The sequence below is a fragment of the Micromys minutus genome, assembly GCF_963924665.1.
Source record: "Micromys minutus genome assembly, chromosome: 8".
In the NCBI taxonomy this organism is placed as follows: domain Eukaryota; kingdom Metazoa; phylum Chordata; class Mammalia; order Rodentia; family Muridae; genus Micromys; species Micromys minutus.
This window is the reverse complement of record NC_137977.1, coordinates 36,227,755-36,250,213: the sequence shown is the minus strand read 5'-3', so window position 1 is coordinate 36,250,213 and position 22,459 is coordinate 36,227,755. Positions and strand designations below refer to the sequence as shown.

Genomic DNA, 22,459 nt, shown 5'->3' with positions numbered 1-22,459 from the left:
TTCTTACTACCAAGTCAGCTAGATGATTTTCTTTAATTGGAATGTTAGAATGTTAATTTGAGCTTCTGGTGGAGAAATAACACCAAATAGAAATTACAAGGCAGATTGTTTGATATAATGGCTATATGATCTAGCAGTATAGAGAGTAAATCATAAATAAACTGGGTAGAAGGAGCATGGCATATACCAAATAATCTTCATGTTTTTCTATAATTATAGATGGTGATTATAATACTTGTATTGTTATTTGGAGACCACTACGTGTAATCATATGGAGTAATCAAATAGGTAACTATGTGACTGTTATTTTATATCTCTCTCCTGTGACAAAAGTAAACAAACAAACAATAAACAAAAACAAAAACAGGATTTGAGGATCCCACCAATCAAGAATAACACCACTCCACAATTTTTTAACCAAATTTGAAACAAGCTTTATTAAATACTGACCAGAAAGATGGACATTGGTCCAGTCCAAACCTGAGATTCCCAGAGAATGGCCACAAATTACATTAGTCAGGTACATATAAAGGCAAACCCCACAAGACTACATATTTCCTGCCTCTGTCCAATTGGGGCAAGCCTACATCCTGACATACTTCCTATCTATTGGCCTCCCACCGGTGTGTGATCAAACACATCCTATGCAGTTGGATCAATCAATCTTGTTTACAGAAGTGAAAACCTGTGGCTTATTATCTTACAGCAGCAGACGTTAGCATTCTAGGAAGTTTTCTGTCCAAGGGGATCTGGGGCTTATAAGTTAGAGGCATTTTTGTTTATCTCTTTAAAAACCGTAATTAAAACTTAAAACATAATTTTAACCCTCACAAATTCCTACTACAGAAGGGAAATAAACAGAAACATCCCCCACCCCAAGTCATGGCATGTGAACTGGAGACATCAATATGAACTCAAAAAGTGTTGTGTCTTCACAAAAATCTATGTTTCCATATGGATGTGTGGATGTGTGTATTCCTCCCAGTTGAAACCAGCGGGAATGCCTACAAAGAATGGCTGTTCCAAAGAAGGGTATCTCCTAACTGTTTTATGGTCTGTAAATATCGCTAGAAGAAATGAGAGATGCTGAGGCTCCTTGCAGGTTGAGGCAGAAACATATGAAACAAGCTTGAATCACCTTAGCAGGACAGCAAGCACATCACAGGACTCCAGAGACAAGAGGGAAGGATGCCCCTGGTCTACCAACCCAGGATGGAAACTCACTAAGTATACTTAATTCTATAAGCTAATACTGGTTGAAATGTTAAGCTTTATTATTTTAAACTTTAAAAGTAATAAAAGCCTCCCTGTCATCTTCCAAGGAAGATAGAAACTAATGCTAGAAAAATTGGGTAAAACAGAGGACATAAGCATTTATCTGGCTGTCCCTTTGTCAACTGTACCTCTGGGCAATCAAATAATGATCAAAGAGGATTCTGACTTTATAAAATGATTCTGCCTATAACTGACAAAATAAAAGGCAGAGTTGAACTCCCCACACTTTGCAACTCCCAGGGAGTTGTTACTTCTACATGCTGCAGGGTGAGCAGCTGCATCCTTCAGAAAGTGGAAAAACCAGACCTAGGACCTCCCAGTAACAGCCTCTTCCACCAGTAGGAATCTTGCCAGAGGGGTCCTGCCTGAGTGTATCAGGCTGGAGCCGGATGTAGGAAACAGGAGGCAAAGGTAGAGGGGCATCTTGATGACAAAGTGGGGGGAAATGCAGAGCTATCGACCCTTCTCAGTGACAGGAAGGTGGTCAGGGAAATCAGTCCAGTAAAGAGTCTTATAAAATACACCAGGTGGTGGCACATGCCTTTAAGCCCAGAACTCAAAAGCAGAGGCAGGAAGATATCTGAGCTCAAATCCTGCCTGGTCTATAGAGTGAGTTCTAAGACAGCCAGGGTTACGCAAAGAAATCCTGTCTCAAAACCCAAGACACACCAAGACTTTTTCCCTGTCAAATGAGCAAGACTAAACCCTTGTGTGTCCAAATGTTGACTTAGATAATACAACCAAAGGGGCCCCAGAAAAGTCCTCCTACTAATTAGTCAACATCAGTTCTGTAGAGACGGAGGGATGTGTGGTTGGGACACACTGGGGCTGCCTTGCCTCTGCTGTGTGTTTGTTTTACAAAACCTCCCCAAGTCCTGCTCTTCTTTTGTGTGAATTTCTGGTATTTGTGTTTTATTCTACAATAAAAAAGATTAAAATGTTTAAAAAAATAACTCAAGACATGTCAATACATCAGAGAGGACTGCAGAATTTCAGAAAGAGGAGCTAGGAACCAGACTCCCAGAATTCTGTTCCAGAGACCCATTGTGTTTAAAGTAAACTTCATTTTACAGGCTCCATTAAAACTTAACATAACATTTCAGAGTATCTCTAGAAGCTTGTAACACATGACGTGCTCCAAGATATCTCAAGAACAACTGTAATTTAAAATGACATAGTTTGGGTAGGTGCCATAGCTCAGTTGGCAAACTACTGATCTAGCACCCATGTTTCTAGCCCTAAAACTCTGTAGAAGCAGGAGATCAGGAGTTCAAAGTCATCCACAGCTGCATGAGGAGTTCAACACTGGCTTGGAATAGATAAGACTTGTGGGAGTAGGTAGGGGAGTAGGGGACCTTGGTGAATCACAAAGGAAGTTAAGTGTTTGGTGCTTGAAGGCTGGAATCCGCCCCGGGTAATGTGAAGTGAACAGCTCAACACAGCTCTCCAGTGCAACTTTCTATAACTGAAATTACCGCAACAGAGTCCTGTGGTGTGTGGAAGCAGCTGGCTAGAAACCTAATGCCTGCAAGAGGTCACAGGAAATGAGTGTTCCTAGCAGCTATTCTGAGGAGCGAATCCCCTAGAGCGGTTAGAACAGCAGTGTGGGGGGTGTGGTCCTAGGTCAGCTGGACAAGCGGAAGGTTCTTACCTTCCTCACCTGGATGAGAGGCTTAACAAAGGTTCCTTTCTCATGGTTCTGTTCGTTCGGAAGGTGAAATTGAACAGCAGGATAAAGCACTTAGCACGCAGTGCTTAGCCCATCATAAGCACTTGGTAAATGTTTGCCACGATTTTGGAGGTAGCAAACACTTGTGGAAATGTAAAGAATTTTTCTAGGCTTAAATGCAGGATGGTTTCTCCAAAGTAAGAAATGCCATTTCTTAAAACAACAACAACAAGACATCAATTTTACTGCTGGCAGTTCATACCCACATGAGATTTTTAATATCTTTAAATCATTAGATATGTTTTTAAAATTAATCCCTACCCCCAGTAACCATCATCAGTAGAGTTTTAATTCGAATACGAATTATGGTCAAGACCAGCCTTAATTCAGCAGTCTTCTAGGCAGATGGGCGACTTGGGGACTAATCCAGATGCTATTTGCCTGCGTATGTCTGGCCCTTCTGCTTCTTCCTATTGACACACTGGAGAGTACAGTGTGACCCCATCTTCACAGCCTCCTTTGAGGCTGTGACTGGTTCTAGCCAATAAGGCCGTGAAAGCTTTGGCAATGACTTACTCTCCAACAAAGAGAAGAACTCTACAAGAGAGTTGCTACCTCTAGCATGCCCTGCACCCCCACACACTTCCCCACTTCCTGCCTCTGGCTGAGACTGGTGGGCCAGGCCCACTGCTAAGGACACCACTGTCTGCCCAAGCTACCTCTCATTTGCCTAACTAGCCATTTAAAGATATGCAAATGAAGGTAGCACACTTGCTATGGAGGGAAGAGAAAGAAGTCAAAGGACAAACACTTGGTTAGCTACTAACAACCTGGATATACCCAGCTACAGATGTCCTCCACAAAAATCACTTAGTATTCCTTCTGTTAAAACCAGCACGACTGGGGCCATCCCTTTGCCTGTATACTTCAAGTTCCCTGATCAATATGAACTGACTGGACTGTTTCCTCCTGCCTTCACTGAACACAAACCCAAAGGAGATGGCACTGAAGCACCAGGTCTTTGGAGCAGTGGCTTGAGTTGAGCAGCTCTGCCTCATAGGTTATTAATGTCATAAAGCGAGTTGGCGAACTCAGATGAAAAAACAAGGTTTCTTGGGAGATTCCTCTCTTATTTTGATATTTGGCTGCTCCGTCATCAGAATTGTGAGAAAGTTATTGTCTTTATAAATTACCCAATGCTGGTCATTTTGTCATCAACACACACACACCAAAATCCATATGCTGAACCGTTGTTTCCCAGAGCATGACTATATCTAAAGACAGAACTGTAACAAAAATAGGTCAGCGAAAGCACGGCTTTCTTAGGATTGGCCCTTCCCAATATGACTGGCGTGCTTACAGAAAGAGGAAATTATACACAGAGGTGCCAGGCAGGTGCACAGAGATGATCTGTTCCTGGCAGGTCTCAACCACCAGAAATAATGAAGAACATTCTGCATGGGCCCGAAGAGATGGCTTGGTTGGTAGAGAGCTTGCCAGGCAAGCATGAGGACCTGAGTTTACTCATATCCCCAGAACCTATACAGACAGAGAAAGAACCAGGGGAACCTCCAGCACTGGGAGACTGAGACAGTCTGAATTACCATACGCCAGGTTCACTGAGAGATGCTAATTATATAAACAAGTTAGAAAGCAAGACCAGAACATCTGACATTAACCTCTGACCTTTACATATATACATGCACTCGCACATATGCATAGAAATGTACACACACACACACACACACACACACATACACACACACACACGCACAAAACTAAAAGAAAAAACATTCAAATCTGAAGAACAAAAACATACCAGATATACACTTGGGTCAACAGTAAGAATAGCTGGATCCAAATACATCAAGTGAATAGGTAAATTCAAAATAAAAACGAAAACAAAAACCTAATTTCTTTCTGAGGCCTGGTAAGATGGTTCATCAGGTAAGCACATTTGGCACCAAGTCTGACAACCCGAGTTCGATCCCTGAAACCCACATGGTGGACGAAAGACCAACTCCCATAAGTTGTTCTCTGATTGCCACATGTGTCCTGGCACACACACACACACACACACACACCCAGAGTAAGTCAATAAATCAATAAATGGGAAAGGAAGCCAGTTTCTCTCCCTTTAATTTCTACAAACCTAGATTATTCTGGGCAGAAGTGTGTCCCTCTAAGCTTTTTATATCAAGACCCAAACTCCCAATGTGACCATATATGGAAACAGACCTTTAGTAAAGAGATAATTAGGGGTAAATGAAGTCATAAGGGGGAAGCCCTAATCCAACATGATTGGTGCTTCATGAGAGAGACAGACACCAGAGACATTCACAGCAGGACATGGAGGGAAGGTAGCATCTTCTAGGGCATGGGAAGAGACCCCAGGAGAAGCCAAGCGCCTGATACCTTGATCTTGGACTAATTCTCTAGCATTCTGACAGCCTCAGAAACAGGGCCACGCCTACCACGACTGTATACCTACTAATGGGAGCTACAAAGGGGAAAAGAATTTTAAGGCTTATTACAGGGATAATTTTGGAGACGATGTGCTTGTACCTCAGGCAGAAGGTGGTTAATTCTCTGCTCCTGCCATCTGTCTCCAAAGCCAATGCCCATTCTTCCATCTGTTCACCCCTCAAACGGCAGGGCTACTGGATCTGAGTCAGCAAGCCTAGAGTACAGAGGCGGAACTCCAAATCCACCGATCTTCACACTTGTGCAGCACCTAATCAAATATTTAAGTTAGATGGCAAAAGCAGTGAACCAACTAAAATCAGAGCTAACATCAGAAGCAGCCTACATTAGTCACACCTTCCACGACCATGTTAGAATGAAACACTAAAAAGGAACCAAAATTCAGCAGAAGGAAAGGAGTTCTCAGGTACTAATACAACCCAAAATTCAGGGAAGGAGAGAGAAAAGCAGACGTCACAGCAAGACGACTTCAAATTAAAAATGGTCTCTATCTGGTTGCCTACCACTGTACAATCAGAGAGGAAATGTGAGAACAAGACAGGTTATTCCTGGAGGTTCCAGGACCTCAGGGCAGTACAACAGGCCTAGGCTAAAGAAAATGGGTCACTTGGCAGATCAGAGTCTCAGGCCGTGCTTGAAAGAAGGGTGTCATTCCAGATCAGCAGATCTACAAAGCACCTTCCTGTCCTCAAGCCACACAGCAAACCTGTACCATCAGCACCAGTGACATCCAATTCTGACAGCACTGATTCAGCTACTGAATTCTGAGCAGATCCTCCTATGTGGTCTTCCATGGATGTCAAACTTGGATATCTCTGTAGGGTACTACCATGAGTCTTTATTGTTACCATCATCCAATCTGGTGAGGACCTGCTTGAACAACTACTTCGTGATTTCTTAAGATGGCTTTTTCCTGCTCTGAACATCATTCCTTTCCACGTGCTTCCATCTCTAAAGTCACTCTAGACAGAGAAAATAACGACACTAGCTGAGAAGGGGTTTCGGTGGGAAAAGCACGTGCTGTGTAAGCAGGAAGACCTGAGCGTGGGTCTCCAGTTTGTCAGCATGCATCTGTAATCTCATTCTGAGGGGCAGGTGGGTGTCCTGGTGGTTGTGGAGGAGGCACCAGATCCCAGCTTCACTAGACAGTGGTCTAGTCAAACCTGTGAACTTCAGGCTCAATGAGACAACCTGTCTCCAAACTGAAGAAATTGAGGAAAGAGTCCTGACATCAATCTCTGGCCTCTACATGGACATGAACACAGGTCCATGCCTCCAACCCACGTTCATATACAGGAATATATACACATGCATATATATACACACATATATATACATGCATGTACACATAGCAATATATACATATACACACACATCCTCATACAGTAATATATACACATAAACACATGCATGGCCACACAGTATATACACACACACACATATATATATACATATACAATAAAATATATACACACATGCTTATACAGCAATATATATATGTATACATCATATACATATACAGCCCTATATATACCCACATGCACACAAATCACTATAGATGTCTGCTGTCCAAAAATAAGTTTTCTTAAACAAGACATGAAAACAGCTCTCACAGGCTCTATATTTTGCTCTCCTTAGCTCCCAGGGAATGAGGGGTAGAGTAAGCTAGAGGGTAGAAACACAGATTCCCAGGTCTACCCTGGTAACAGAACCCAAGAACATTCACCTTTAACATCAAGTTTTTAAAGTGAATGGCATGTTGTCAGGGCAGAAGATAGAGCCTCCAATGTAGAGTGGACACAGTCACCCTTTTGGCTTCCTAGAAAATCCCAGATCTATCCACCTGAGTAGAGGCTTCCTGTCGGGAAGGCTGTGCATACATAGTCCACCAGGCAGGGGCTCCTTCTGCTGTAGCTCTGGAGCTCAGGAGCCTCCTCCTGGAGCTCTCTCTGTCATGATAGTTTCCCGAAGGGTAACAGCAGCATGCTTTTGGGTCCTGTCAGTTGTCTCGGGTCATAAAAGCAAAGGAGCAGAAAGGCTAAGCATGTGTAAACAAAGATCATCTCTAGAAGGAAGTCTGGGCTCAGTCGGCTCCCAGGTACACCCTGTGAGTCATTGGGGGCCTGTCTACACTAAGGTGATGATGACAGGGTTATTTAATCAGACACCAGCCATTTCCCAGAAAAACCACCTCATCGTTTTAGAGAGTGAAGAGAAAATAAATTTGTTTCCTGATCATGGTGGAGTCAGGCGCTGGGCTTATTTCTTGAAGGTCTGAGTCACCAAAGTATATCTTGAACTTAGAAATCTGTTGCCAACATTGTGCCTGCACTTTTCCCCATAAGGCCACGGCATTTCATGGTGCGTGTGTGTTTGACTCTGATTGACAGCATCAGTCTAGCAAGGTGGTCCTGGCTTTGTACCAGACTCTGCATCTGCCATTGTTGTTGAAGGCCATGTAATAAGAATGTTTTTAAGCTAGCTGCAAAGGCTGCACACCTTTAGTCCCAGCACTCAGGAGCAAGAGGCAGGCAGACCTACAAGAGTCTTCCCTGTCTCAAAAAACAAAACTGACAGATGTTTTTAAAATTATGTGCATGAGCGTGTGTGTACATGTGGGTGCAGGAAGGAAAGGCCAGAGGTGTCCGATCCTCTTCGAGTTTGAGCCAACCAGAATGGGCACCAGGAACTGAACATTGGTCCTCTGCATGAATAGTAAGTGCTCTCAGCCTTTCAGCAATTTCTCAAGACCTCCAAATCTCATTTTTAAAAATAACTAAGTCAACCTGAACACGGTGGTACACACCTGCAGGCAAGAGAAAGCATGAGTGTGGGTCTCCGTCTCAATAAATAAATAAATAAATAAATAAATAAATAAGTGGGGGTTGGTAGGGCTTTACTAAAAGAATCAGCCTGCAAGAATAAACACCATATGCATCTGTCTAGGCTGCCTTCTCCTCTTTGGCTCCTTTCAAATATCCAGTCACGTACTGTGTGCCTTGCCCAATGCTGTGCTCCCAGAAGAGCACGGACTTCCCTGCCCTTTGCTTCATGGAGTCTCAGAGCTCAGGCTGAGGCTGAGTTCCTTGCAGTGCCCTGGGCAGCTGGTCTGTGTTGGCTGCTCTGCCTCCAATACCTGTCTGGAACATGGGAGGGGTGAAAGGCCAACTCACTATTCATAGCTTAATTATGACAGATCTTAAAAGTATAGTCACGTGTAGGAGGGAGGCTTCCTGGGTCCCGAGCTCCTTGTGCTGAGACATAAACTAAGCAGCCCTGTGCTGGCTCATACAGCAGAGGCATCACCCTCATAGAATCGAGCAGTCCCGCAGCAGAGTCTCATTGAAACTACGCTATACTCTGCTCTCTGGGCTCTTCTGGTTTCATTAGAGAAAAGTAATCCATGCCATAAGCACACTCAAAACAATTTACCACTATCCTTCTCCACACTACTGAAGCCAGAACCGCCACCATCCTCCTGAAAGGACACCAGTTTGGCTCTCTGAAGTAAGTCTACCACTAAACGAGGACCTTAAAACATTTTGGTTTTAGTGCCTCCAGTAATCATACAACACATGTACTGTCACCGACTGTGAGGAAGCAGGCTCAGAGAGCTGATGTCAGTTGTTCAAAGTGACATAGCCCGTGGTGGCTGAGATGAGCAGCTGACTCCAGCCTAACCAAGCTCCCCCGACTAACAGGCAATCCTTACTCTCATCTCCCCTGAAACGAACATGGGGGAAAATCTGAACTTAATACTCCTCTGTTATCAAAGAGAGCCTAAGATTTGTTTACACACTGGTTTGGGGAACTCCTGCACTGGCACATTCTGATACCCTCCTCCCCTTGGATTTTCCTTTTGGTGGAGATGAGCCCATCCTCAGTCACCCTGTTAGGAACCACAAGTGTTTGTTTCTACAGCCCCTGTCCTCATTGAAAAGGGAGATGCTGTGAGGCCAACCGTGGTGGCTGCAGCAGTTTCACAGCTGCTTGGGAACCTCAGCAGGTCACCTCCTGTACCATGAATCCTTCCTTCCACAGAAATGTGAAATGACACAGGGATGCCTTCAAACACTTTCCTCAAGTAACGTCCCCACTTGACACAAATGTTTAAGGAAAGAAAATATTATAGAGTCAGATGTATTGCTGTTCTGTGGTTGCTTATTTAAAACAGACATCGAGAAAAATATGTTGGATATAATTCCTGTCTTAGTTAGGACTTTTTACTGCTGTGGACAGACACCATGACCAAGACATGTCGTTTTTTTTTTTTTTTTTTTTTTTTTTTTTTAATATTTATGTATTATTTTATTCATACGAGTACACTGTAGCTGTCTTCAGAGATGGTTGTGAGCCACCATGTGGTTGTTGGGATTTGAACTCAGGACCTCCGGGAAAGCAGTCAGTGCTTTTAACTGCTGAGCCATCTCTCCAGCCCAAGGCAAGTCTTATATAGGACAACATTTAACTGGGGCTGGCTTACAGGTTCAGATCCTTATCATCAAGGCAGGAAGCAGGGCAGTATCTTGGCAGACATGGTACAGGGAGAGCTGAGAGTTCTATATCTTCATCTGAAGGCTGCTAGCAGAATACTGACTTCCAGGCAGCTAGGATGAGGGTCTTAAGCCCACAGTGACACACCTACTCCAACAAGGCCACACCTCCTAATAGTACCACTTCCTGGGTCAAGCATATACAAACCATCACGTTTCCTAATTATAATCAGAGAACTAAAACTATTTTGAGAATGTTTTTACTATCCCAAGTAACAGAAAACTTGAGTTCACTTTGCTCCACTCCAGTCACCCTCAGGGACATTCTTACCCAGGTCCTTCTCTGTGTGAGTTACCAGCCTTCCGGGCCATCAGATAAGCAAGAGATGGCTCCAAACTACCAGGCATGCACTAAGAGCTCAATTAATGCTGCTGTAAGAATGAAGGACACTCACAACCTACATGCTAGACTGAGGAACTGGGTAGCTCCAAATCTGAGTGCCCGTAAAGGTTCTAAGACCACTGAGAAGACCTTCTAGAATCATCCCTCTATTTTTAACTCATCTCTGTAACTTCAGGCCAAAATAAAGAATAAAAACCAACCCGACCTCCACTGGGAATTAGTTTTCATTGACATCTTGTAGCAAGGTATTCCTTTTCTCTCCTTTCTCCCCTCCATGAAATATTCATTCCCAGCTGTTGGGGAGTGACACCAAAGAAGAAAAGTCTAGTAACTGCAGTCCACCAAAACAGATACGGGATAACAGGAAATAAAATTAACTCTCAGCTTCCGGGAAGTATGAAAAGTTGTTAAGTAGTTAAGACAACCTCGGGGGTGTTTGTGTATGCCTTAGGTATTCAGTGCAGGATGTGGGCCCTGTAAGGGACAGAACCACATGGTGAGAAAAGTTACTCTGGCTAGGCACCACCTCTATCACCCCTCTTCATTTCCTTTCCGTATCAGACACAGATCCCTAACAACATGAGTTCCCTCGGTGTGGGTCTTCACTGCCAAAGTCAGTGCCCTTAGAACTGGTGTTAACACTTCCCACATTTCCGCATGCCTTTTTTTTTTCCTGTCCTGGAGAACATAAGTCTTGTATTTGTCATTGCTCTTCCTGAACTCCTGGAAGTCACCTTGTATCTGGTCCTGTCAAGTCCTACCGCACAAAACTGAGAAGGTGTGGAATGGGCGAAGTAGGCAGCAAAGCTCAAATCTGAATGTAAATTAAATCTCCCAGAAAAAGCTGTGCTGCTTCCAAGTGCAGCACAGTGGATGAACTGTGCTGTGCCTGGCATGACTGCCCACAAACCCCCAAGGATTTACTACTGGAAGTGTCCCTTGGAAATCCGCCCCTCCCCCTACTGGACATTTCCTAATGAGCATCTCCCCACATACCCCTTCCTCTGATTTCAACAGAACCAAAACTGCAAAGGAGCCGACCTCCTAAAACGCTGTGAGCCTGGTGGCTGCTATTCTAGTTAGGGTCTCCGCACAGTTTGCCCTCATGTACAAAACCCGGGCAGACGACAGCGAACAATCCGGTCAGAACGGGAAAGTGTGCTGGTTAGATTTGGTCAGGCGGACACACAACAGAGTCACCTTAGAAGAAGGAACCTCAGCTGAGGACTTGTCTCCATTAGATCAGCCTATGTGGCATTTTCTTGATTAATGATTGCTGCGGGAGGGCCCAGACCACTGTGGGCAGTGCCACCTCGGAGCAGGCAGTCCTGGTTACATAAGAAACCAAGCTGAGCAAGTTATGGAGACCAAGCTAGTCATCTGTAAAAATAATTCTTTTTGGGGGGGGGTGTCTCTGTTCCTCTTTGCTCCCAAGTAACTGCAGGATGTTTCTATGCTGGCTCTAGCCCATTTTTGCTCCTGAATGACAAGGAGATCTGATATTTTTATTAACAAGCTCGGCAGATACTCATGGCAGATTCTAATCCTACCGTGCTAGGCTGGGTACTTCCCCACCACGTGGTCCTGTGATCCGAGTCTTGCTCTGGCTCACTCTGCTCCATGTGTGTCTTTACGATGGCTGTTCTCTCACTGAGACCTCATGGCAACTTCTCCTCATACATGCCCCATCTCCTACTCACTGAATCTCCTCCCCTGACTCTGTCCTTCGGACCCCCTGACTGGGATTGGACGTCCTGCGCTATTCTCTGCTGCCCAGATAATTGGTTGATCAGCTGGTGATGATTAATTATGAATCGACCAGAGGTGATGAAAAATAATTTTTACATAACATGCTTGACCATGCCAACATCTGGGCTGCCACCAGATGTCTGGGCATGGAAATCAGCATCTGGATACAGACAGCACAAGACCATCCATCCCCCAACAGTAAGTACTGTTTCTCCACACCTACTCTGCTTCAGTCCTGCCTCAGTGGTGGGTTACCTATAAACCCCTCCCCATCCCTCTAGTTGCTTTTGGTCATAGTATCACAGCAACAGAAAGCAAACTAGTACAGAAAGACACAAGGATGAGGTTTCCAACTCACAAGGCCTTTTCTCAGGAAACGCAAACTCACGAGAACAAAGGCCGTGAAGACAGTGTCTACACTTTTGGTAAAAAAAATATTTGAGGATTTATTAATGCGTCTTAAACCAGGAAATCTAGACCCAAGTATGAGTTTATAAAATCTACAACCAGAACTTTTATCATCTAAATAAACTATTCCCGTTTTACAGGGAAGGGAGATGGGAACTAATCTACTTTCCCTAAACTTTACCCAGTTTACAGGCAAAAACTCCAGCAGTGGTGGGTAGGGGAGGAGGACATTAATCTACATGAATGGACATAGCATCCCAAAGAGAAGACAATTATATTACTACCTAGAATATCAGCAATAAGTTGTTGACTTAACTCTGTATGACAGACCTAATTAGAAGGTGTCAACAAATGTTTCCAGGTGTTTAATTAAGTGTGATAATTATTTCTTTTCTTAAACAGAAATAGAGTCATATGTTTACAGTACAAAGTATAACGTCCTCTTACTTAAAACAGCGTGAAAACACCTTTGTGTAATACAGGATCCAATGTATGATAAAAATATCCTCTGTGATAAGCAGCACTTAAAGTGATTAATCAGCCCTAACTTGCAGCCACCAAAGCACAAGGTCTTCTTAAAAACCATCCTGTTCTTTCTTCAGCTATGAAGTTTAGCTAGCCGTGCACCTCAGTAAATAATTTGTATTCAAAGTGTTTTTCCCTCCCAGCATCTAAGAGGATTTTCAACAAAGATGTGGAAGAAGTTTCCTGAGAATTCTGTTTCCACATATACACACTTTGAGAATAAACCGAGCGGTAGGAGAACCAGAAATTATTACTAGAGGGGAAATTCAGGAACTCAAGCACAATAAGGCTGTTAGGATGCAGCAAACTGGTCAATGATAATTTTGTGTAGAAATTATGCCCTCTGCAGTGAGTGTACTGATGCCTCCTCCTCAGTAAAAATAACTTTCATTAGGATAAAACTTTCAGACTTAAGCAACCCAAGGACATTGCTATTTCAACACTGGGCAGTAAACTACAGTTATTAGTGCTGTGTGTTAGGAAATCAATTGGTTTGGAAACATGGTGTTGCTGAGTCAATGAACATCTTTTAAGGTGGCCAAGTCGTTTAATCAGACTGGTCTTGAAACCACCTATCAGCAGTCCTGGGTCACCGGTCCCTGGGAACTCATCAGGTGTTCTCCCAGCAGGTGCTAGAAGCTTGGCGCCACTGGTAAGCACACGGGACAAACAGAAACGCACACACGCACACCACACAACTTCCTTCACGGAATGATTTTAAAGCAAAACTGCTCGCTGCCCGTTTACAATGCAGGATTGGATAACAATCTCAGACCAGCATCTCAGTCTGCAATCTGGGGCATCCTGAACAACACAGGCAACCCTTGCTTCAGCGTGTGAGGTTGGTTGTGAGGACAGTACACTTAGCCAGAGCGGAGTTCAGAGAAGAAAGGAAAGGATGGGGAGAGGGGACTCAAAGCAGGAGCTGGAGGCCGTAGACTGCCAGCAACGGAACTGGGATCCATAGTGTGGCGCGGACACGTTAAAACTCCGGGACTTTCCGAGCTGCGCGCTCCCACACACTCACGCCCACTTCGCCCACCTCCACTCCCCACTCGCACCCAGTCGCACCCACTCACACTCACTCTCGCGGCAGAAACTTGGCGAACTGCAAGCGCGCCCCGTGGAGTATTTTGAAAGTTCCCAAATAGCGTCTGGTTTTATCATTACTATTTTTTTCTTTACTCCCCCAACAACCCCTAAGCTCCACTCCTGGGAGGGAGGTACTTACTCGGAGGAAGGGCGCGGCGGCGCCGGGACGAGTGAAGAGCGGGGCGGTCCCGCAAGGCTGTTGCTCGGAGCTGGACCACTCGCGGCTCTCAGACCCCTAAAACCCCAGGCGGGCCCCAGCGCGGGAGAAGTGGAGCTTGCGCCTGGGGCGGGGCCAGGAGCAGGCAGAGGCGGAGCCTGTGTGCCAGGGCGGAGCTGGGAGGTGGATTAGGGGAGGGGCCAGACTGCAGGACGAAGCAGAGAGGAGGTCGAAGGAGTGGCTTGATAGGAAGGGGCGTGGCCTAGGCAGAGACTCGGCCGTAGAGGCCGTGGGGAGGGACTAAGCTGCTGGGCTGGAGAAAAAGCTAAGGCCACCTTTAGGGCGGGGTCTGGAGACAGAAAAAAAGGCAGTGTGGCTAAGGAACTGGAAGCAGAGCAGATGGATCAGCACCTCCAAGGGCCCCTGTTCGTAATGCTGCTCAGGGCAGGCAATATGGAAGGTCACCAGGCAGCGAGGCACAAACTTTGGGAGCTGGCGGCCAAGCTCTGCTTGCATAAATGAAATTACCTTTGTAGTTGATGTGGTCAAATAAGTCCATGTTCTTTTGCATCATAACTGACTGATACTTAACCCATGTGACTGATGATCTGTGGAAGTCCGGATTCTGCTTCCTTTCATCTTTCTCCCTTTCTCCCTCCTCGAGTTAAGATTACCCTTAGACCTTCTAAGCACTTGCTGATCCTTGGCTTCCATTGTTAGAGATCGTGGAAAGATTAAAACATTAATCTCAGGTTAAAGTCTCTCACTGGCTTCCTCATGAGAAGCCTGTGTTCTTGGACGCACACTCAAACTCACACCACTCTAGCGTGACTGACTACCAGGAAACCCCAGAGGAAACACCGGGATGAAGCTGATTCTGCGGTTTCCTTCTGTTAAAGAGACATTCCTGGGTGGCTATAGTGACTGGCAACGAACATCCCACTGTGAGTAAAAGGAACCCACCCACATCGTAAACATCCACTCATGAGACTAGCTCTGAAAAGTGGTTTGCGAATACTATAAACAAATTTAAAATGTGCACGCGACCATTCGAATTTTCTCAACAGTCTATGATGTAGCTCTTAACAGCTACTGGAATTTAGTGAAAGGAAAGAGAGGTATATGAAGTCTCACCAAGAAAGTGACATTCTCAGAAAATGAATGACGGGAGGAGGGGGGAGCTGGGGGGGAGAGTAAAGACTGGGCTGATGAAATGGACAAAATCACAACAGTGTGGATTTAAAGCAAAACACGGAACCATTTAGACACAGAGGTGTTTAAATGAGGATCTCTGTCCACGGATGTAATTAGGCATCAGAATGATTTTTCTGGAAGGGGTACTCTGAGCTGGGTTTGGGTAAAAAGTGGGAACTTCCAAATCCCTTTTCAAGGAAGGAGCAGTGGTTTTTGTGCAGCAGTTTTTTCCAAAACTAAAACATTCCATTTAGCCCTGGGCTTTTGGAGGGCGGGAGACTTTTAATGACTGTTTCTATTTCCCTAGGAGTTAGCCCCCAACCCCGGCACATATGTAACAGATGTGCAACTTAGTCTTCATTCCGGTCCCCCAGCAACTGGAGTGAGGGCCGTCCCTGACTCTGTTGCCTGCCTGTGGATCCTGTTCCCCTGACTGGTGCCCTGTATGGCCTCAGCGGGAGAGGATGTGCACGGTCAGTCGTGCAGTGGCTTGATGTGCCAGGGTGGGTTGGTATCCCCAGGGGCAGGGGGCTCCCCCTTCTCAAAAGAGAAGAAAGAGAGAGAAGAGGAAGAACTGTGTGAGGGGAAATGAGATGGGGGTCTTAGATCTGTAAAGTAAATAGATAATTAATGGATTTTTTTCATTCTACAAGAGTGTTTTCCTTAAGGAATTCCTTAAGCAGGAAGGTAAACAGATCAAAATAGCTTCAGGAAGTTCCCTAAACTAACCAAATTCACTAGGCCCCTCCTTGCCAGCATGAACAATAAAAACTGACAGTCCTCCTCAGAGGGAAGCTGAGCTGCACAGATTGACCCTGGAAGAAGCAGAAACCACCTGAACTGCCTAAAAGTTTAGACCAAAGTCACTTGGAAAGGACACTACCAACCTGCCGAGCTCCCTGCAGGTTGTGCAGTGAGCTCCAGGTTCTCAGCTTCTGTGAACTGTCACCCATACTGGAGTGGAGTTCTGTGGTGCAGCCGTCTTTGAGTCATTTCTGATCCTTTTGTAACCTCTGACCCATATTCCTGTAAGTAACCTCAATAAAACTCATTGGTTCCCCAAATTGGACTTTGTTGGTATCCGTACGTTAGTTTTTTATGGGATCCTTGTCTGCGGTGAGTAGACGTGTGTTTTGTCCTCCAAGGAAATATTTTGTCACACAAGTGGCCAGTGTTTTCTCAGGTTACAAAGGACTGGTGACTGGGCATAATGGTGAACGCCTTTAGTCTCAGGACTAAGAAGGCAGAAGCAGGTGCATCTCTGTAAGTTTGAGGGCAGCCTGGTCTATATAGTGAGCTCCAGGACAGCCAAGGCTATGTGGTGTGGCCCTACCCCCCCCCCAAATTAAGATTACTAATATTAAAATAATAATAATACACAAAAGATTGGAAGAGAGGTTAGACTGATATTTGGGCTATTGCCAAAACAACAGACCAGAACCAAAACTAATAAGATCTTTCATCCTCCAGGACCCTTGGGTGGAGGAAGGCAGGAGGGTTTTAAGCTTGGGAGACAATAAGCATGCTTAGATGTTGTTTTATTGATAGAAAAGGCTCTCTGACTTGGAAACAACATGGAGGGCCCCAGAACCAGGCAACACGTTCAGTAAACTGACAGAACATGGCAGGTACGATGCTGCGGCAGACAAAACAGTGTCTCACAGAGAGATGTCCAGTCTCTGACTCAGGAATCTGTGAATGTTAACATTACAGTGTGGAAGGAATTCCGTCCTCACGGTTGAAGCTAGGAACATTGGAATGGGGGCATTGCCTTGGATTATTACATGAGCCTAATTATATGGGTTCTCTAAGGTAAGCAGAGTACACAGGGGCAGAAAGTCAAAATGTGAGGAGACATTCAGCCTGGGCCATGAGCCAAAGACCATGGGTGTCCTCTAAAAGCTGAAATGGGTCTCAGCTCACAGTTGCAAAATGGTATAGGAAAATCAGCCTTGCATCCCTGAGATGTAAGATGCCATTAACCAAAATTAAGCCAGGAGATGTTTCTTTCTTTAGGGCCTCCAGAAAGTAACTCAGCCCCTCAGACGTTGTGGTGAGGTATGGAACTATAAATAAAAATTTGTGTCAAATGCCTAACCTTGAGGTAATTTATCATGGCAGCAACTGGAAACCAGCACAGATACTGAGGACTGGAGAGGAGGGAAAGGGCAAGATGTACTCCCAACCTAGGAAAGGCCTAGAGATGGATAGGGTGTTGGGGTTGTTTGACAAGGTTTCTGAATGCGCTAACCATTACGGGTAGTGTTTCCCATCGGGTAAAGGGAAAGAGCAGGAAGATTCATTCTAAATACTCCAGAGTTTGAAACTGTGCAGCTAAATTAGAGTGAAGAGAGTTTTTATACTTGAACCTCCTCTCTGCCAGATAGCTAGAAACTGTCTCCGTGTCTGGCTGTTTATCCCATGACAAAATACTGCAAAACAACTTCAGGGGATGAAAGATATATTTGGGCTCACATAATGCAATCTATGGTGCTGAGGAAGCAAGGGATAGTGGCTCGATCTACAGACCAGGAACATGAGGAGCATGCAGTGATTTCCACATGGAATGGACCAGGAAGCAGACATGCAAACAGAAACCAGAAGCGTGAAAAACCTTCTAAGGCCCAACCCCAGCCAGCCAGTTCCCACCTCCCACAGTTGTGAAAATAGCACAGTGTCTTAACTAGGGTCTTATTGCTGTAAAAAGAGTCTCCATGACCAAGGCAATATGATAAAGGAAATTATTTAATTGGAGCTGGATTACACGTTCAGGTTTTAGCCTATTATCGCCATGGCAGGAAGAATGGAGGCATGCAGGCAGACCTGGCGGTGGAGAAGAAGCTGAGAGTTCTACATCTTGATTCACAGGCAGTGGATCTGTGGACTGTGTCACACTGGGCGTAGCCTGACCTAAAAGCCCACCTCCACACGGACATACTTTCAACAAGGATGTACCTGCTCCAACAAAGCCATATATCCTAATAGCGCCACACCCTATGGTCAAGCATTTAAACACTTGAGTCTGGGGGGAGGGGCGTAGACATTCCTATTCAAACTAACACACATAGCAAGCTAGAGAAAGGGCGTTCCAAATGAGAGCTTTTGGGGGAAATTTTCAGATTACAGTCATAAAGCATCTATGGCCACCAAGTAGTGTTTGTCACCACCATTTGAGAATTTTAGTACCAGATCTGTCACGTATCCACTGGATGTTTTTGGACAAAGCACAAAGCCTTAATGAGAATTCTGCTGTATGGCTGTGAGAGTCACTGGGATGCCCTGCTATCTGTAAATCCAACACCATTGGCTGTGGCTGTTCTTGACCTTCAGTGTGTGAATTGTTTCTCTGACATGTCAAATGCCATCATGAAGCAGACTGGCTGAGGGGATCTATGGGAGGACTTGACCACACTGTCGTGACAATGAAAACAACAGACCTATATACCAAGTATCGAGGCCTGTGGGAATGGGACCATTACCATTTCCTTTCAAAGAGAAAGTATCACTCACTTCTATAAAACCTTCTGATATTTTGACCACCACTCACTCCCACCCCAACTATAATTTCACATACACTTAAGTATATAGGAGGTTTAAAAGTGGGACTCTTCTGTGCTGAAGCTGTTCATAAGTTACTCATGGTCCTGTAGGTAATACCAATGACATCGTTCATTCTCCCAAGCTGGACTAGGTAGAGATTTTCTTTAGTCTCTCTTTTCTGCCTTGCTTCAGTGTGAATAACCATTACTTGTATGTCCCCTGAAAAAAGCCATCTGCTTCTCACAAGGCATTGTCTTGCCTACACTCTATTCCTTGGCCCCATTATTACTACTGGTCCATCTGGAAATTTTTTCTAAGTATCTACTATAGAGGAATTTTAATCCAGCAACATGGCTGCTCTGGCAAGGGAACATGTGTAAAGATCTTTTAGGTCTATATAAACTGAGCAGAATACAGAACTCCCTGGATTACAGTATGATCTGGCTGGAATACAGACATACCCTTAGTATATACCTTTAAGCTCAAACAGTGAAAGTAAGGATAGTTTATAGTAGGAAGCAGCCATTTTGGAAAGTGATGTCCAATTGAAGGAAAGACAAAGTGACAAGTCAGAGAAAGATTTAAAATTATAAGTAAGAGACAGAATGTGCCCAACTCTCACAAAGACAAGATGGAAAAGAGGCTACTACTTGTACTACTTGGAGCATCTCTCTCTCTCTCTCTCTCTCTCTCTCTCTCTCTCTCTCTCTCACACACACACACACACACACACACACAGAGAGAGAGAGAGAGAGAGAGAGAGAGAGAGAGAGAGAGAGAGGTTAAATTGAGTTGAGTCAGTTTAGAGAGTTCAGTTTTGTGCAGGTCAGAGGAGATAGTTTTACTGGGAGAGTTTTACAGAAATATGTTGCAGGTAAAGAGAAGGATCCTGAGAATATGAAGGAGCAAGAAGATTAGAATAGATTGTCAGAGTTAGGTTGAGGCCAAGCAGAGCAATTCAGTCAAGAAGACAAGAGAAGCCATTTGAATCATCTTGGAGAGAAATTTGAGCCCGAACAGCTGAGTTGGACCAGTTCAGAAAGAACTAGAGAAGGTTAGTTTATTCAGCAGTAAGCCTCCAAGACAACAATTACATTAACAATCCATGTTTCTCATAAGAGCTCCTTAAGAAACAAAAACTACAGAACTTGGAGCCACAGATTCCTAACATCCAAAGGAAGCCAAGCCATCACATAATCTGGATATGAGTCTGCAGAGTGAATGGGAAGAAGGGAGTTTTGTCACACCAGGTCATCTGTCTTTCCCATTCCCTTGGACTTACTGACATTAGTATACATGACATTCCCTCCTTGTTCATAGAAAATAAAAAAACTGATATAAAAGTCTCTGAGCACCTTGGCTAGTTGCTAAGTACACCACCTGTATCCTCACTCAGTCAGAGCAGGCCTGTTCCCAATTCTTTGGGCTTCCAATTGTTTGAGCCGTCTCTTTTATGAATAAGGTTTAGATTGTAGTAATGAGTGATTTTATCTTCAACTGGTCCATTCCCATGATCCTTTATAACATAAAAGTGCTAAAATAAAAAAAAAAATACAAAATGAAAAACTCCTAGGATAGCCCACTTTATCAGAACCAGCCATATCTGCTTCTGGTCTCTCGTGTCTTCAATTTCTTTTTCCACTGATTTAAAGTTTTCATTTTAGAGATATTTCACTGAAGAACCTTATTAGATTGAAAACTTTAACAAAACTTTTTAAATGTAAGCATTTGTTGCTACAAATCTTCATCCATGGCTTTGAGAGTTGATGAGATTTTTCTGATTTCTCCCTTTGTAGGCATACTGGCTATTTTTATGTCAACTTAACATAATTTTCTGAAAGAAGCTAGCTTCGGTTGAGAAAGTGTCTCCATAAGATCAAGCTGTGACTAAGGCTGTAGGGCATTTCCTTAATTTGTGTTTGATATAGGAGGCTCCCTATAATGGGACGGAGCACCCTTGGCCTGGTGGTCTATGGTTTTGTAAGAAAGCAGGCTGAGCAAGTCATGGGCTGCAAGCCAGTATGTAGCACACTTCCATGGCCTCTGCATCAGCTCCTGCCCTTTCTTCCACTGATGAAGGACAATATTGAAGTGTAACCCAAATAAACCATTTCTTCCTTGATTTTTGCCTATGAGGTTTCATTGCAGCAAACAATAGCCTACTTAAGACAAGTTGGTTCCAGGAGTCAGGTATTGCTGTGATAGACCTGACTGTGCATGTTGTTATAGGGAGGATTGTGGAAGGACTTTTGGAACTTTGTGCAAGAAAAGTCATTGAGTATTCAGTGCTTGGTGAGATGTTCTGTAGGAGCTTGGAAGTTAATAATATTAAGGACAATGCAGAAGATAGAGCACTGTGAAGTTTAAAGTTTCAGTTGGGACCACTGTTGTTTGAATTCTGTGGTTCTGGTTGGCTGAAACTGAACAATCAGCTGTGACTAACAAGATACCTTTCTTTTGCTGGAAGACTCGATGCCAGTCAGCTGGAGCTGAGAATTTAACAGTGATTAAGAAGAGACCCGCAATTTTATGGTGAAGTCTTCCGAGAGCACACATAAGCTGTGTTCCAGAGGTCTTTAAGGTTGTATGCCATACTGGCAGCTGAACTTGGTAGTGTAATAGTCAGGCAGTATTTGTTTTAAAGGCATGAAGGTGTCACGGAGAGCAGCTGGGGCTGCCCTTGTGAGAGGCCATTGGTGAAGGCTCAACCACACTAGCAATTGAAATGGCAGGATCAAAGAGGCTATGCAGAGAAGTTGAGGCGTGGCACCATGAAGAGAGGGTAGGGGAGGCTATTAGTGAAAGTGTAGTCTAGTTACAGCAGAAGACCCCAGCATTTTGAAGATATAAGTATTTTGGGATGACTGCCAAGAATAGCAACAGCAGCGGAATGGAGCATACAAGGCAAGCTTTGTGTTGTAGAGGGCAGAGCCACAGAAGTGAGGCATGTTATTTGGAGAAACACAAAAGATCCTGAGTGAGTACCACTTATTTATAATTTTGGAGTTTGGTTTTGCTTTGATTTGTGACCATGCCCTGGTTCTTCCCTCTTAAAGAAAGCATTTAATTTCTGTTTGACTTTACAGGAGCCCACAGTTGAGAAACTGAGTTTTTAAAAGAAATTTTATTTAAGAGACTTTGGACTATTACAGACTGAATTTTAATATGTTTGAATTTGTAAAAACTGGGACTTTTTAAGTTTGTAAAATGTTTTTTGGGGATGTCAATATTAATGTGTGATCTTGGAGTTGGAGAGAAAAGGAAAGGTTGTGGTCTGACACTGAGGTATCTGTGTGTCATGTTGACAAGGGTCAGTGGTGCTGGCTACTTTCATGTCAATCTGACACAAGCAAGTTAGGGTGCAATGATGTTTCACTGCAGCAATAGAAACCCTAACTAAAACAATAGATAGTGGGTGCTATTTCCTTACAGCGTTCTTGTTGTTTGCCTTGTATTTCTGACATCTTGAT

At 44.2% G+C, this 22,459-nt stretch overlaps 1 protein-coding gene across 1 annotated transcript in view; it reads right to left on the bottom strand.

Annotated features, from left to right (window-relative positions):
- TNFAIP8 (TNF alpha induced protein 8) overlaps positions 1 to 14,351 on the bottom strand; it is a 117,038-nt gene extending 102,687 nt beyond the window's left edge. The window contains exon 1 of the mRNA XM_080919787.1: positions 14,238 to 14,351. Coding sequence (XP_080775913.1) covers position 14,238 — 1 coding nt within the window. The 5' untranslated portion in view covers positions 14,239 to 14,351. The remainder of the gene's footprint in view (positions 1 to 14,237) is intronic.
- Between the last annotated feature and the right edge of the window lie 8,108 nt (positions 14,352 to 22,459).